Genomic DNA, 16,719 nt, shown 5'->3' with positions numbered 1-16,719 from the left:
GATGGTTTAACAAAATGGTTATTAATTAAGCTATGCACTTAAAATATATAACTCTCTCTCCTCCTGCTACCTTTTCACCCACAAAAGTTATGTTTTTTACAAATATGAAAATGTCTAATGGTGTCAAAATACTTTTATCTGTGTAAGTACTTTAACAACCTTCATTTGAAGGTGATTTCTACATTCATTTAAAAAATAATTATATTTACAAAAAAAAAATATCTTATTCTACACTAGAAGTATAACTTAGTCAAAAGTTTTCTTTTCTTTTGCATTATACCTCCCACATGAACTTACTAATTTTCATTAAAAAGCAAAAATGGATATTTTGGAAAATGAAAATATTTGGTTTTCAAAATTTTGAGATGAGGATTGGTTATTCTTATCATTTTAATTCTTTGGACTGCTGTTCTCATCTTGAGTGTCATTTTCACATTTTGGTCGATACAACTTCTGACCTTCTTCAGGTGTATCTTGTTAATTATAAATAATAGATAACGCAATGGTTAGAGTACAATTGTAAAAGTGATATTTTCTTGAAGATTGAACTTTCAATTCTTAGTGTGAGTGATCACCCCCCACCTCCAAAAAAAAGATACAATTGCAAATTACTTAGGACCTCTATTCAGTCACGGCTGATGGAACGAGAACATGCTACCCTCATGAAGTAAATAAAGGGTTCTGTTCAAAATGCCATCCGAATTCCCGAGGGCAACAAAAAAATTCATGAGTTTGGTAAGATACACCTGGAGAAGGTTGGAGGTTACATCAACCGAAATGTTGTGAAAATTACACTCATTATGAGAACTACAGTATTCCGATGAATCCAAATAAAACTATCAACTTACATTAATTAGATTTAATTTTTTACAGTTATTTAAACTGATTCCATTTTTTATCACAAAAGACATTTCTTTTCTTTAAATCAGACCATATTCTGTACTGATAAAAAGACAATAAGAAAAGACGCACATGTTTTTATCAATACGCCTCCTACAGACTTTATACATATTATTTTATCGGTCTTTTCAGACAGAGAAAAAGATGGAGGAAATGATTATTTCTATGAAATAGTTACACTATTTACTTGATAAACATAAATAACTGAATTACAAAGTTTTGTATATAAATTATATTTATATTTTAGTCATCTGTTCATTTTTCAGGTACCATCATACAAAGTGCATAAACCTTTTGCTCATAATTGCCTTGAAATAAATTTTTTTTAGTTGCAAAATAGCAAAGCTGACCAATGAGAAATTGCCTTACTTTTGCTCCGAACAAATCATCCTCTTCGTACTTGATGGCCGCTTGTAACTTTGTAATCTGTAAATCAAAAGAAACATTTGTACTGATAGGTATTAAATATAGGTTAAGCAATGATGAGCCTGGCCAGTACCAGATGGGTGACCATTTGGGAAGGCTAGGCAGCGTATGTACCACGCAGAGTCATAGAAATTTCCAAGTTGGTAGCTGGGGCGTGTTTAACTTACAGTAGGGAGATATACACCTGAATCAAGATGGAAAGCAACAGGAAACTACCATTCCTCCCGAGATTACCATGACTCTACAATTTGGAGAGCCGTGGTCGCTGACACTGTTCAAATAGCAGGGCTGCTGCATGGCTGCATGCATGCATTAGGTATTTTGGACATCTTTTATGTTTTCTCATCAATTTCATTTCAACATCCAATAAAAACAAATAAAATTAAAAAGAGTACATATACATATAAATATCTACACTTTCAAAGAATATATAAGAGAAATATGCAGATAAAATTTTCTTAAATAGTTCAGATAGAATCTAAAAATGCCCTTGTAAATTCATTGTTTTACAAATATTTTTGACTTCACCATGTTTGTTTACGCATGCAGTTTTTACTCTAACTAGATAATTTCTTCCAGAAAAATATGACTTCAGAAAAAAAAAAAAAATCAAATTGTGCAATAGATTTAGTTTTTAAAATCTTCCTTGTTAACAGATTTACAGTACCTGCCTGGTGTAGTATTCACCCTGTTTGGATGGGTTGAGCCAGTTTTCTCCCAAGAAGGACATTTTTAGGGAATATTAAATAAACAAGCAATCTCCAGTCACACGTATATTTCAATGAGGGGAGATAATTTTGATGATAATAGTAGAGACAGTCTTTTATAGCTTGTGTTCGCTATGGCATCTTGCAGGGCAGTGAAACATGAGCTCCAAATGCTCTTGATCTGCAACTGCAGAGTCATATATCTGAAAGTATTGCCAGGCTGCCTTTGTTTCCACTCAGAACTTTGATTGTCGACCAACATGTTTACACAACTATGAGGTCGAGAAGAGAGACAATCACTCATTTCATACTGACTAGATTCAACAAAAACTAATGTGTCAATGTGATTATGCTATACTAGTTTTATTGTGTGAAAAAAAATTTTTCACTTATATATAAAAGTCATTTTGTGTGTCTGTGTGAGTTTGTTTCTTATGCACTCCAAAAAAGATGGGCTGATATTTTTTTTTTTATTTCGTACAAATGCACTTTATGTGTCTGAGAGTGTTCTTAGATAGGCTTTGTATCGGAATGTGTGTGATAAGTATTGAAAATCAATAATTAAAAAGATCCGATTAAAGAATAAATGGTCTGATTTTGACCAGAGTTAACATCCTATACAGCCTAACATTACAAGTGCATTTGAGAAGTTTTATCATTACACAAGCAGAAGGGTCTGGTGTGTAAAATCAACAGTAGGTTGTTTTGATAAAACCGAAGCACATTCGAAATGAATGTTTCTGTTTAGAGCACATTGAACCATGATAATTGACTTTTGCATTTTAAACTTTAATTCAAGCCATTATATATAAAAAATAATTTTATAAAATCAACAATAGGTTCTCTACAGTACAATGCAGACTAGATCAACGCAGGGAGGCATGTGAAGCTTCCTTCCAGTGCACCATGGTAGGTCCCTGACTAGAGCAGGCAATCAGTGGATTTGATTGAAAAAGGGTCGATTTCAATGATTTCAATGAAAATAAAAGTATTGGAAGCATGAAGGGTTCATTGATCCTTATTCAATCCCGGGCAACATCAGATTTTCCTGCTAGTATAAAAATAAAAGTGTGTTGCATATTTAGAAATCTCATTATTTTGGAGGTTTTAATTAAATCAACCCAATCAAAAACGTAAATTTTATTAAATAGTTTTCAGCAGATAAACATGATACGTAATATTTTCTGACAATAGTTTTTGAATTCAATTACTTAGCATCCAATTTTTAGATTATGAGGGCTTTCCAAAGGTAATACCTCCGATTGTTTTTTTATTACGCCCAAATAGATCAGAGGGGATTGCAAATCATATTATTATGATGACTGAACTTATGCATTCAAAACCTGAAAATTTCATCTCTTTGTTGCAAATGCTGATGGTGTGCAACTCTAACAAAACAACTCCTATCAGAGATATACGTCAGAAGCACACTGAATCCTTACATGCAGAAAAAATTGAAATGGTTAACATTTATCGGCACCTGTTGAACGCTTACAAAGCAGATGCAGTTGATATCAGCACAGTTAGGAGATGGATTTGACGATTTCAGAGTGGTGACAGAGATATGAGTGACAAAGAACATTCTGGATTTTTGCGACCGAGACATTAAAAGAGGCTGGCAAAAGTGAATTGAGAATAGTGGTGACTACGTAGAAAGATAAAATCTGGAGAACGAAAGGTCGCTCATTTTTATGACATCACTCCCGTCTTCGTAGCTCTTCAACATTTTATTTCTCGAGTTAAAAAATAGGAGGCCTTACTTTTGGAATGACCCTTGTATAATAAACAAATTTTGAAAAGATCATTTTTTTCTAAAGTAATTTAATGATATGACAGGACAAAATTTTTATCGACCAAAATTGTTTCTTGGTTTTATTAGACACTTTTTATTCATACTATTTTTTTTTTTTTTTTCTTTTTTCTTTTGTTCACCCCCCCCCCCCAAACAAGGCACAATGCCACCAAGACATAAGGGCCTTCTATGAATTAGGGACCAGATTTATAGGGAGCACCCTAAGTTAGAAGTTGTGCAGCAAGATGGTTGTCCACATTACATTTAAGTTTCATGTTGATACAGCCATGGAAACAGAGAGCAGTGAGGGAACTACAATGGCTAACAATCTGAGTAAAAAAAGCTATTAGAGTAGAAATCCTTACAGCATCTAGGGACCGCTACAAAGAAGGGATAGGATTTAAGCTGATTGTCAGGTTGGTCAGTGTGTTTACACTGACAGGGGAACCAGAGCTGCAAGCTCATTGAAATACTTGTAAAACAAGCACAGAGATGCAACATTGTGGTGGTGATGAGACGGGGGCTTATACTTCATGTTCTCATTTCGTTCTCTTCCTCTCATCTGTCGACCCCGTCCCAAGTGGCAAACAAACAAAAGAATTACTTTGAACTCACTTTTTTTGAGACACACTTTTATTTTCTGTCTGTGCTTCCCATCATACATAACAAATTTTGACAGAGCTGTCACTGGCTAGTGGGGAACTCTCTGTCTTACTGTACTGCCCTGCTACTATCTCTGCGTGATTCACCAGTCCTGCTACTTCCTACTGCTCCTCTCTCTATTTCACTCTGTCTTACTGCTGTTTCACTGTCTACGCGACATCGCCACACATTATGGTACATGGAGTTTGGTGGATACTTTGAGACCTATTAGATTAAATTAGAGATTCTTTTTTTGGGACCCTGTCTAAGAGGAGGAGACCAGTTGTTGGTGTACCAGTCAAGATGTGACAACAATGGCTTTGTAGAAATAGAAGACACTGGTAGATGTGAAAAGTTTTCTAGCATGGTAGAGAGGCCATTTTTTTGCAGCAGGCTTGGCAATGTCTTTTATGTATTTGTTGTAATTAATGTTACCTGTGAAGGTTAGGTGAAGGAGTTTGAATGTTAGACTCTTAGGTAGAGTGTTATCAGCCATGAAAATCAGTGGTTAAAACGTTTGAAGGTATCAAGTGACTGTACAATTAATAACGAAGACACAAGCCAAAAAGGTAACAGCAATAGTGAAGAAGACTGATAGATAATGATGATCAGTTAAAGACAATGTGTATCATGTTTTATTTTTACAAAAAAAAATTTAAAAAAAGGGAAAATGTACAGCAATGGATATTAGGATCAGCTGGAACAAGAACAGGAATCTCATTGTGTTGGGAATCTTGCATTACTGCGGTAGGATGACGTGCTTTGGGTTAATCCAAGTGGTATAGACAATATCTAATATTGGAACTGGTAGCCAGATATCAGTGGGCACCGTAACAGGTAGTTGAATGTCGGTGGGCAGTGAAACAGGTACTTGGATGTCAGCGGGCACCGTAACAGCTAGTTGGACGCCAGTGGGGAGTGAAACAGGTAGTTGGACATTAGTGGGCACTTAAATGAGGAGCTGGACGTCGGTGGGCACTGAAACGGGTAGCTGAAGACAGGCAGTAGCAGAAAGTGAAATGAGTATTGCATTAAGGTAGTGTGTTGAAAGTTAGCTCTGAAAAGGGCTGCTTACATTGCACTTAGAGTTTGTGGTAGTTAGCCATGAAAAGAGCTGCTGCTGAGTCCTGTCAATTGTTGGGCTTAGATGACTAGACTGGAAGTGTCCAAGTTGCATTTTGGAAGGCTTCTTGCTTTCCAGCCAACTTTCTCTTTTTTGCTATAAAGGCACTTGTTTCAGGAAGAGCTGTTCATGTTACAATTGACTGGATTGATAAACAAATGAATAACTATAAATAATTTAATGCTGTATTACTTACAGTCAAAATTGTCTTCAGTGTTTATTAACTCTATTTTAATCTAGGTTTGAAATCATAGTTCTTTGTTGTTGTTTAGTTTGTGAAAAATTAAGTTTTTGTGATTATTTTGTAGTTTGAAAATGGTTATTATTTTTAGCACATGTGGTTGTGAAGTATTTCTAGGATTATCATGTTTCTGCCAATGGTGTATGCGGGATTTTTTTGATCCAATGTAAACAAAGAAGCAGCCACATGAGAGCATGACAAAGGTTCCTTATAATTGTTAAAGGAAAGGGGCTTTGTCTAAATAAGATTAAACATTAACATTCATTTATGTCCCCCTTTCAGAGTGGAGGTTATTTTCTAAGGATTCAATAATTACCTTGGATATGTGTGCATTTGTTTTACCCACATGTTGAGAATAGAGTGTGGTGTTATTGGCAAATATAACTATCTCTGACACGATTTCATTAATGAGGTCATTGTTTGTTGTTTTTTTTTTTTACAAAGGAATCACCACTTATCAAGGCCCAGAGGTCACTCGAGGATAAGGGCTAAAAGGTTTACAGTGGTCAAAAGGACAATAATATAGTAATCGTTAGAAGTGTAAATTTGATAAATTGGATTACTTAAGGGGAATGGTTCATCAAGAACTTGTTTACATTGGACTTGAAGGCAGCCATATTGTAGTCAGCTGGCAAGCAGGTAAACAGAGGAGAGTTCCATGGGTGTGCAGTTCTTAGAAAGAAGCTTTGTTCATGGAATCTACATTTAGGTCTAGGCACAGATAAAGAGTGGGGGAAATTATTGATAGTGTTTACAGCCAAGCGAGTGTTTCTCGTGAATGTTTGGTGAGGGGGGGGGACCATAGATTGGAGCTCAGACGAGCACTTGCCATGAAAATAAAGATAAAGCAGAGATAGGCTTGCAACGTCTATTTTGTGAGAAAGAGGTTGCAGGGAAAATCAAGCAATAAAGGTCCTTGAAGCACACTCATATTAACAGCATGTTGTTTGGATACACAACCATAAGTTCCAACTTGCAGCATTTTTTTTTTTTCTTTTTTGCTTAACAAATTTTTGCTTTCAGTTTCACTTCTGGATGATGGCACCGAGGTGCCATTTTTTAAAAAAAATTTACTTTTTGATTATTATTTTTTATTTAACCGTATTTTACGACCAGGCAATGCCGGATGATCTTGTGTAAAAGTTGGTCACATGTGAGTATGGATCTGACGTAAAATTTTAAAATGAACCTATTGATCAGGAACTGACTGGTTGAGAAATTAAATGAAAGCAGATTTTAGGTCTTGTTCAAAAAAGGTCAAGATCAATATGATACAAAACGAAACCGAGTGGAGTACAACAATTTAGAAGTTAGTTGAATTCTGATTTGTCAGCAAAAATGCACATAAAAATTTCCCTGAATATCAATATAAATGTACTTAGTTATAAAAAAAAAAAGAAGACTTTTGGATCAAAGCTTGCTTTTATAAAAACGAGTTTGTTTCATGATCCTGAGCTGATACAACACATCGAAGGAGGAAATAATTGAATGAACGGCTTACCTTGACTTGATAATCTGGGTTGTCGATCTGAGAGGTAACCTTCATCGCCTCTTGGTAGAGGCAGGTCTTGTACAAAGATTGGGCATAATAGAGCTTGTAATCATCCACCTCAGGATGAAGAAGACTCAGTTGTTCATAACAGTCAGCTGCTTCCACAAAATTCTGCAGGTGGAAATTGCAGTAACCAAGCAGGGAAAGAACAGCTCGAGACTGAAAACAAAATACATTTGATAAATTCAATTTTCATTTCACTTAATATATATATATAACTACTTCATTTACTCACATAAAATTAATATACGAAAGTATAATTTTATGCGTAAACTTTAAGTATTTACTTCAAAAGTGATCAATACGTAGGTAGAGCTAGTTAGTTAGTTATAAAATATATATGGCGATTAAGCTACACTGAATAAGCCTGAAGAATCCTAGAGTGGATGAAATGCGGAATATTCAGTGTAGCTTAATCGCCATATATATTTTATAACTAACTATATATATATATATATATATATATAAAGTTAAAAAGATGAAGGATAAAATTTACATAAAATTTTGAGGAGGATGTTGTAGTTTGCTTAAAACATTGTGTGTAGTGTTAAAATATTTTTTTTTGGAAGGCAAAAAAACAATGTAATTTTTTTTCCTCTGCCACTTGTACTCCTTTACAAGTATTTGAGAATATTGAAGAACATTTTTTTTTTTCAATAATTTTCTTTATTACCTATTGAGTGTACAGGCTGTTGTTAGCATGGAATCAGATTTTTCGAGATTAAAATCCCATCGTCAAGGTTGACGTTAGAAGAAGATCTCAAAAGACAGAACTTATTGAATCATCAGATGAATAAGAATGAAAACGAGAAAAAAAAGCAGGAAAAATCCTCCTTACAACAATGCAATAAGTGCACAGTTTGATGTCAGTGTGGGTTACAAGATGCAGATGGTTTGTGCAAAGTCTGTCCCAAGGGTACTCAGAGAAGATCAGAAAGAAAGGCATCATCATGACAGCAGGAAGATGGATCTACTTCTATGACCCAGAGACTAAGAGACAGAATTCCCAGTGGAAATATGCTAGCTCTCCCAGACCCAAGAAGACCAGACAGAGGAAATCCACCCAGAAACTTATAATGATTCCATTTTTTTGACAGCCCGGGCATAATCTACATGCACTGGGTTACCACTGGACAGACAATCAACAAGGAATATTCTGTTGAGGTTTTAAGAGAGTTCAAGAAGAGATTCCAATGGAAAAGGCCCGCACCCTTCAAATCTAGTCAGTGGCGTTTCCACCATGACAATGCACCAGTCCACAAGTCCATCCTTGTTATAAACTATTTGGCGAAGATGGGCATGAAGACAGCTCCTCACCCTCTCTATAGTCCAGACTTTGCGCCCTGTGACTCTTGGTTATTCTCTAAGCTCAAGTAAAAACCTTAAAAGTTGTTGTTATAAGACAATTGAGCAGATGAAAGAGGTTATGGTGACGAGGGTCAGTGACACGCTCACACAAGAGGACTTCCATAGCGCCTTCCAAATATGTTTGGAACGGTACAACAAGTGCATTGCAGCTGGAGGAGATTACTTCAAAGGGGACTAGATTTTCATTTGCGTACTATCAATAAAAGTGCCTATACAAAAAAAGCCTGGAAACTTATCTAAGGCACTTCATAATATACCGTAGAAAATTAAATTTAAAAAAAAAGTTATTAAAAATTACATTGTATGATGTTATTAACAGTTTATTACTAAAAATTCAAATCTCATATCTATAAACAATGCTTTCAAAACATGAACACTATTTCTGATGCAATTGGTGCAGCCATTTGGCGAAGACTTTCAGTCTGAATCTGTTTTTGCACAACACAGATTGAATACACACAAAAAAAAACAAAAAAAATGAGATGATTAAAAGAAAAAAAGGCATCACACTCTTTAAATCTTTTGGTGTTTATTTCTGAGGAAGACATATTTTCTTAAAAATTAGATTGGAAAAAAAAAAAAGAAAACAATTAAGAAAAATGCATTGTATGGCATTTGCCGATGATACAGCACTATGACAAATATGAGGGAAAAAAGATGTATACAAATCTAAAACAACAGGAGAATTCCTACAAAATAACCTTCAGACCGTAGTGGAATGCGACCATAAATCGATGATAACATTTAATGCTACTAAGACTAAGCTGCTCTCCTTTAACAATTACAACAAACCTTCTTAACCATCAATAGTTATGACTAGGGCTAAGACAACAGCATATTCTTTTCATTGCTTTGACTCTCTAGTGTGTATCTGTTGATATCTTATATGCTTTTATATAGAGTGATGTGGTTCTCGGTTGATTAACTGTGTCTAACTGTGTCAGATATATACTCGGGAGTCAAAACTATGAAAAGAATATGCTGTTGTCATAGCCCTAGTTATGACTAATAACACCCTACCTAAGAGTTCTTCCTTCAAGCTCCTTGGCTTAACATTCACAGACAATATGAACTGGAACAAATATATTGAGGACATTGTGCAGGTTGCTGCAAAAAATGTGGGCTTTCATCATCATGTTAGAAGATTACTCAAACCTGAGAGTATCCTGCACCTTTACAAAGCCACCATTTGCCTATGCATCGAGTATTTTTATCATATCTGGACTGGTGCATCTACTGCTAGTCTTTTCCTCTTGGATAAAGAAGAGTCTCCAATCTAATAGGTCCCGCACTGTCAAATTTCAACCCCTATCCCATCATCACATTGTTGCATCCCTGCTTGTTTTACAAGTATTTTAATGGCATATGCTCTGATGAACTCATTGTACTTGTGCCCCCTCGACGTACATATCCCCGACAAACCCGCTTAGCAACAAGATCACACCGCTTTATTGTAGAGGTTTTTAAATGCTGAAAAGCTGTTTTATAATAGTTTCTTCCCTTGCTCAGCTACTTTGAAATTTCCGTCCTGCTTCATGCTTCCCTGACTGTACTGACATGCAAAAGTTTAAATGTAATGTAAATCAACATCTTGATCATCTCCCCTAAACAAGGTGCTAAAAACTAACCCTTTATGTCCAAGTGGCGATATGCTTTGTTTGGCGTGAACGTGAGTCAAAAAAAAAACAGTTTATTATTTTTAAATAATCGAAATTTCTTATATATATAAAAAAAAAAGTTGAGACAGTTGATTAATATGCATCATTAGCAAAGTACATTTGTTTTGCCAGCTAATCACAGAAAGTATAAATTATCAGGCAAAATTTTCTTGTTCACAAATAATTTTCTGTATATGTTGTCTTATCATACCGACCTCCTGTTCATACTTTTAAGTGATCATGTTTTGTTTCACTCGTCTGTTGTTTCTATTTGTTGTTCCAGAAATTCTAAAGGTCCTTAATTCATTTTCCTTTTTGTGTAACCCAACCTCTGAAATAACCTGATCATTTCATAGGTAAACAGAATCTGGTTTATTCCATCGTGTCAAAAGGTTTAATTATTAACACAATTCTTTGAATAAGCGATTCTGAACAGGCAGCATTTACAAGATGAATAAACAGAAACTTTTACTTACCTTTGGATGTGTTTCACGTTGATGATTAAGCAGTCGTGCGGCATCGACATAACGCTGATCCCGGATCTTGAGGAAAAAAAATTGGAAACATAAGTAAGCATAAACCCAGAATTTTGTTTTAGTTTTATCAATACTAAATCAAATCTTTACTTTCATTTGTTTTTGGATGAAAGGTTGGTAAAGTTGCAGTATAGTTGAAAAATCGAAAAAAAAAATAATACAACAATAACTTTTACCATATGAATTAAAATTTAATTTTCCACCAACCTGTATAATTAATCATTTTGAAACTATTTTCAAATTTTTTTCATTCCAAAATTTGATTTTGTCCAAAGTTCATATTTTTGATACACAAAAAACAAAATGGCGGTTTGGGGGAATTCATTCCATAAAAAAAATATATTTACCCTACTTTTAGCCTAAAATTCAAGTGGCAAGCTGTCCTCTCCCTCGGTCAAAGTTAGTGGTATAGTAAGTCATTATTTTTTACTATTTTATTCTAAATTTCATTTTTTTGTTTTGTATTTTGATAAGTCAACATAATGATAATGATAATAAATTTAGAGATAATAAATCTCTGAATCAGTTTCTATACTTTAAAAGTATACAGGTTGGTAGAAAATTAAATTTTAATGCATTCGGTGAAAACTATCAGGTATATTTTTTTCTTTCTTAGGTGTTAACTATACCGCAACCAAAGTTTTATAAAACAAAGAAATTGATGAATTTTCAAGTCAATTTTACACAAACTTGTTTTTACATAGGCTCAAATATTTTGGTAATGATTCTCTATTTTGTTCATTGGGCAATGTGTTTTGATGAACTCATAGCACTTATGTTTCCTCGATGTACACACTCCCGACTAATCTGCAAAACAACAAAATTCCACCCCTTCATGTCAAGCATCTAGGGACTTCAACAACTGTTATTAAAGTCCCTAGATGCCTATAAGGCTTCTACTCTAATAGTTTCTTCCTTCAGACAGCTAGATTTTGGAATTTCTTGACTTAGATGTAATGCAAACAGACATCTGGCTGCTCAACTCTTCAAAGTCCCCTTTTAGACATAATCCCAAATAGTAGCTCCGTGTTCAGATGGCAATATGCTATATTTGGGGTTAAAAAAGAAACGTGTAATTAGCTCTGCCTGTCAGCTCCACAGTTTGAAATAGAATTTGATAAACATGCAGATTAAATAGACACAACTTGAGAGCGAATATCCTTAGAGATTATTCCCCCATCTTCCTCATCTTTTAAGTTGATATACTCCTCATTGCTAACACCCAAGCATTGCATTACCTGTTTCTGGCCCACCTGAATTTATCCTTCATAGCCTAACAACCTTAACACAATTTATCCTTCATAACCTAACAACCTTAACACAATTTATCCTTCATAACCTAACAACCTTAACACAATTTATCCTCCATAACCTAACAACCTTAACACAATTTATCCTTCATAACCTAACAACCTGAACACAAAGCTAACAATAGCAATGCGTCCTTCCCCTTTGTGTGATCGAGAAGAAAAAACTCTCAGGTGGCATTATTAACACACAACACTACCATTTATTCACAGATGGCAGGTGAGAAAAAAAAAATCCTTCATTAACCAATTTATTTTTATTGTTATTTATTTTTATTTTTGTTAAAGAATAATGAATCATAAGAAATATTTTCTTGAGTATCACAAACGGAATTGTTGTCCTTTAAAAAAAATATTTTTTTTAATTTCGTTTCTGACTCGTAGTGCAGCGGTTAGAGTACTTGGAAAAAAAGCAACTGTGAAAGTGATATTCTCCTGAAGGTTAAAGGGTCAATATAATTACAGATTACGTTCGACCGCTATCCAGTTATGGCTGATTGAACAAGAGCATGCTAACCTTGTGAAGTAAATACAGGGTTTCATTTAAAATTCCATCCAAATTCCTGAGTTTGACAGAAACATCTCCAAATTCAACAAGATTAACCTGAAGAAGGTCGGAGGTTACATTGACCGAAACGTTATGAAAATGATACTCGAGATGAGAACAGTAGTCCGACAAATCCAAATAACAGAAAGAAATTTTAATGACTTTTTAAAATTTTGCTTTAAATGTTCATTTATTAAACTCACATTTGCACATCTAATAGATTTAGGTGGACAAATTAGCTAATTTAAATTATCAGATGATGTACACAGGTGAAGATGAATTAGTCAACTCAACAAAAAAAAAAAAAATGATGCTGTGCCAGGTTAAAAGTAAAGATTAAGAAAAAGTATCCATCACAGGAATGAATTTTTTTCTATAGCCAAAGTTAGTTATTAAAGAAAATTATCAATAAGAATGGATGTATTTAAATATGAGTTTTTAAAAAATCATAACATAAAAGGGCTTTTACCTTTTAACAACCATCTTCGTTTTTTTTCTAGTGTTACCAGCAACAAATGAAAATCTTTACATTTTAAGAAACTGAGATTTGTTCCACACCAAAAGAGACTGTGCTATTAGTTATTTCTGTTAGTTTTTTTGTTTGTTTGTTCTAAGTTGCCTTTGTAATGGTTCGCGGGGTCACCAGTGTAATGGTAAGGGGAGTGAGAGTAATGCCTGGTAACAAGGAATGGCTGATCCTCATCAATGCTAGCATCATATCAGCGATGTGCACATGGATAAAAATCGCTCACACCTTACCAAAAACAAAAATAATAAAAGTTTCAAATTCTGCAAAATAGTTAAACAAACTTTAACATTTATAATAAAGTTTTCTTTAACAAGAAAGATAAATAACTTTTTGTTGTATTTTTATATGTGTGTGCCGTGTCAACACACGAGGGAAAGATTAAATCATTAAATGATTTAAGAGATGTTCATAGTTTTTGGAAACAGTTTCTGGGAAATAAATGTTAGGTTTCAGAACCAGGAATAGTTATGAGGACTTTTTATATATTTCTTAAATAGAGTCTGATCAGATTTGGGTAAAAGAACTGTACCAAAAAGAGGAAAAGAGAAAACATCCTCCGACTGAGACAATCATGTTTTCTTTAGAGAAAAATGTTTCATCCATACTCTATCAAAGGTATTAAAGTTTTATACCTTACTTTGTAGAATGTATAAAAGTGCACTTTGAAGATAAATAAATTTCAAATTGAATCTTGTACCTTTCACATTTTGTTTAACAATTTTCATTGCCTTGGATGAAATGCTTTTCTAACTTGTATATCTATTTATCTAATTATCTATGTATTTATCTATATATCTATTTATCTATCGATGTATCTGTTTATCAATGTATCTGTTTATCTAGCTATCTGGCAATATAAATATCTATCTATATAGTGATGAGTGGACAACAGAGATTTGAAGTCATGTTTTGACAGATTGTCAAACAGGTCAAACTGTGACCTGGTCAAGTTCGCATCGAAAAGTATCCAAACTGGTAATCGGATGTGACATGACGCATGTCACATGTTCCGATTTGCTCAAGCATCATTGAGTTGGATTTGAGATGTGAAGAGGAACAAACGGCTAATATAGGTCTCCCCATGAGGGGGAAGAAGTCTCAGAATGGAGACGTAGAAGAACCACCCTAAGCCAGAGATCATTGATCACTCGTCTTTCTGCTATGACAAATACCTGGGAGTGAATAAAATCTATAAGATAATATCATCTTGGGTCATGTTTTGAGTGTTCCTTCTAGATTCCAGCTCCCCCAAGGACGGTTAGCAAACCTCCCAGAAGAATCAATAGCAGAACAGGTATGTTGTTATGCATATGTTGTTACATGTTCTGACATGCATGCACCAAAACCACTAAAATAGACATCAAAGACCTAAGGACAACAGTCCATTACACAACAGACACAACGTATGATTCAAATATATACACAAGTATAGTTAATGTGATACAGTATGTATACGGTCGTATATAAACAACCCTCCCTCTATACAACATTACCTCACTGTGCCGAATTTTTCGTACTAAAAAGAAAAAAGATGAAGGGATTACTTTAAGTGAACAGGAACTACACTCTTTCTCAGTTTTAAAAAACACCTTAGCAAACACTACATTGTTATTTTTCCCAAGACATACGCACCATTTGCGTTATTCATAGATGCTTTCGATGTGGGCATCAGATGAGTCTTACAACAACTCGTATTTTCGGTAGGGAATTGCTTGCTGCTTATTCCGCGGTAAAAATTTCCAATTTATGTTGGAAGGCTCAACCGTCACTATTTTTACCGATCACAAACGACTATGACATGCTTTATCGGACTAAGTCCGGCAAACATTTGCTCATAGAAACTCATCACTTGGATTGCATTTGACAATTTACTTTGGACAATGAATATATCAAAGGCACTAAAACACGGCCGCTGATACACTATTGCATATGCATGTCAACGCCATTCAACCTGTTTATGATATGGATCTTCATCAGATCGATATGTTGCGAGTTTGTCTCTGATGTATCGTTATTTTCATGGAAAGTGTTCAACTGAGCTTCAATCTATGGTCCCCCCTCGCCAATTTTCACAAGAAACACTTGTCTAGCTGTACACACTATCAATAATTCCCCCCACTCTTTATCTGTACCTAAACCTAAACATAGATTCCATGAACAAAGCTTCTTTCTTAGAACTGCATGCCTGTGGAATTGTCTTCCATTTTCCTGCTTTCCAGCTGACTACAATATGGTTGTGTTCAAGTCTAACGTAAATAAGTTCTTGATGAGCCGTTCTATATAAGTTATCAAATTTACCAATTTTTCATTACTAATGATTAGTATATTGTCCAATGTCTACTGTACACTCATTAACCCTTATCCTTGAGTGGCCTCTTGGCCTTGATAAGTGATGATGCCTTTGTAAAAAAAAAAAGAAGATCATTAAGGATCAGGAGAACGACAAAGAATTAACTTACAACAATCTCCCAATTTCAACTTTCAACAAGTTTCCTTGCCTTCCTCAAACGATTTTATTTGGGGAGACACTTCGACTAGATACGAACATCCATACATACCTCTCCAACACAGACGAGCAGTTTTTTTCTAGGTTACACAATTTATCGCACACAGGCGTCCGAGCAACACAAAAATTGGTTACGTCACACTTCATATGGACCGCTATTAACAAGGATATACGCAACTGGTCATGGAGTTGTATCCCTTGCCAGAAATCCAAAGTCACTCAACATATTAAGAGGCCCCTAGTGAAGTTCCCTATTCCTGAGGCTTGTTTTAAACATGGTCACATCGACATAGTGGGTCCATTACCACCTCTGAAGAATTTTACATATCTGCTCACTTGTGTCAACAGATTTTCTAGATGGCCTGAAGCCTTACCCATCAGTGACATCTCTGCCGAGACAGTCATCAAAATTCACAATGGGTATGAAGATTTGGTGTGCCGTAAATTATTACCACTGACAGAGGTAAACAGTTCGATTCCTATCTTTTCGCTGACCTTTCACGTTTACTTGGATGCAAGCATATACAGGCCACGCCTTATCACCCGCCCTTGAACGGATTGGTCGAACGCTTCCATTGCCAACTGAAAACTTCTTTAAAAGCACATTCTAATCTTAATAATTGGATGGAATTTTGTCCTCTTGTACTTCTCGGTATTAGATCTACCATTAAAATGGACATTGGACTTACAGTTGCCAAGATCATGTATGGAATATCTCTGACCTTACCAGGACAAATGATTACCCTGATAGGGGTATCGGAATTTTTGACACCACTAACATGAAACTGTGAATAAAATATAAAAAACTCGTAATTTATCTTTTAAAAGTGGGTTGTTTATTTTCTTTATGGAATATACTTCCAAAATAAACTATTGAAGTTGTTT

At 34.8% G+C, this 16,719-nt stretch overlaps 1 protein-coding gene across 1 annotated transcript in view; it reads right to left on the bottom strand.

Moving 5' to 3' along the window:
- The window catches only part of LOC145276573 (intraflagellar transport protein 70A-like), a 60,271-nt gene that overhangs the window by 40,424 nt on the left and 3,128 nt on the right, over nt 1–16,719 (bottom strand). The window contains exons 2-4 of the mRNA XM_080127770.1: nt 10,886–10,951; nt 7,333–7,542; nt 1,270–1,326 (exon numbers count right to left, since the gene is read on the bottom strand). Coding sequence (XP_079983896.1) covers nt 1,270–1,326; nt 7,333–7,542; nt 10,886–10,951 — 333 coding nt within the window. The remainder of the gene's footprint in view (nt 1–1,269; nt 1,327–7,332; nt 7,543–10,885; nt 10,952–16,719) is intronic.

This window comes from Euprymna scolopes, chromosome 1 (assembly GCF_053919585.1).
Source record: "Euprymna scolopes isolate OS-2025 chromosome 1, ASM5391958v1, whole genome shotgun sequence".
Taxonomy (NCBI): domain Eukaryota; kingdom Metazoa; phylum Mollusca; class Cephalopoda; order Sepiida; family Sepiolidae; genus Euprymna; species Euprymna scolopes.
Note: the sequence above shows the minus strand (reverse complement) of the source record. Positions and strands in the feature narration are given on the sequence as shown.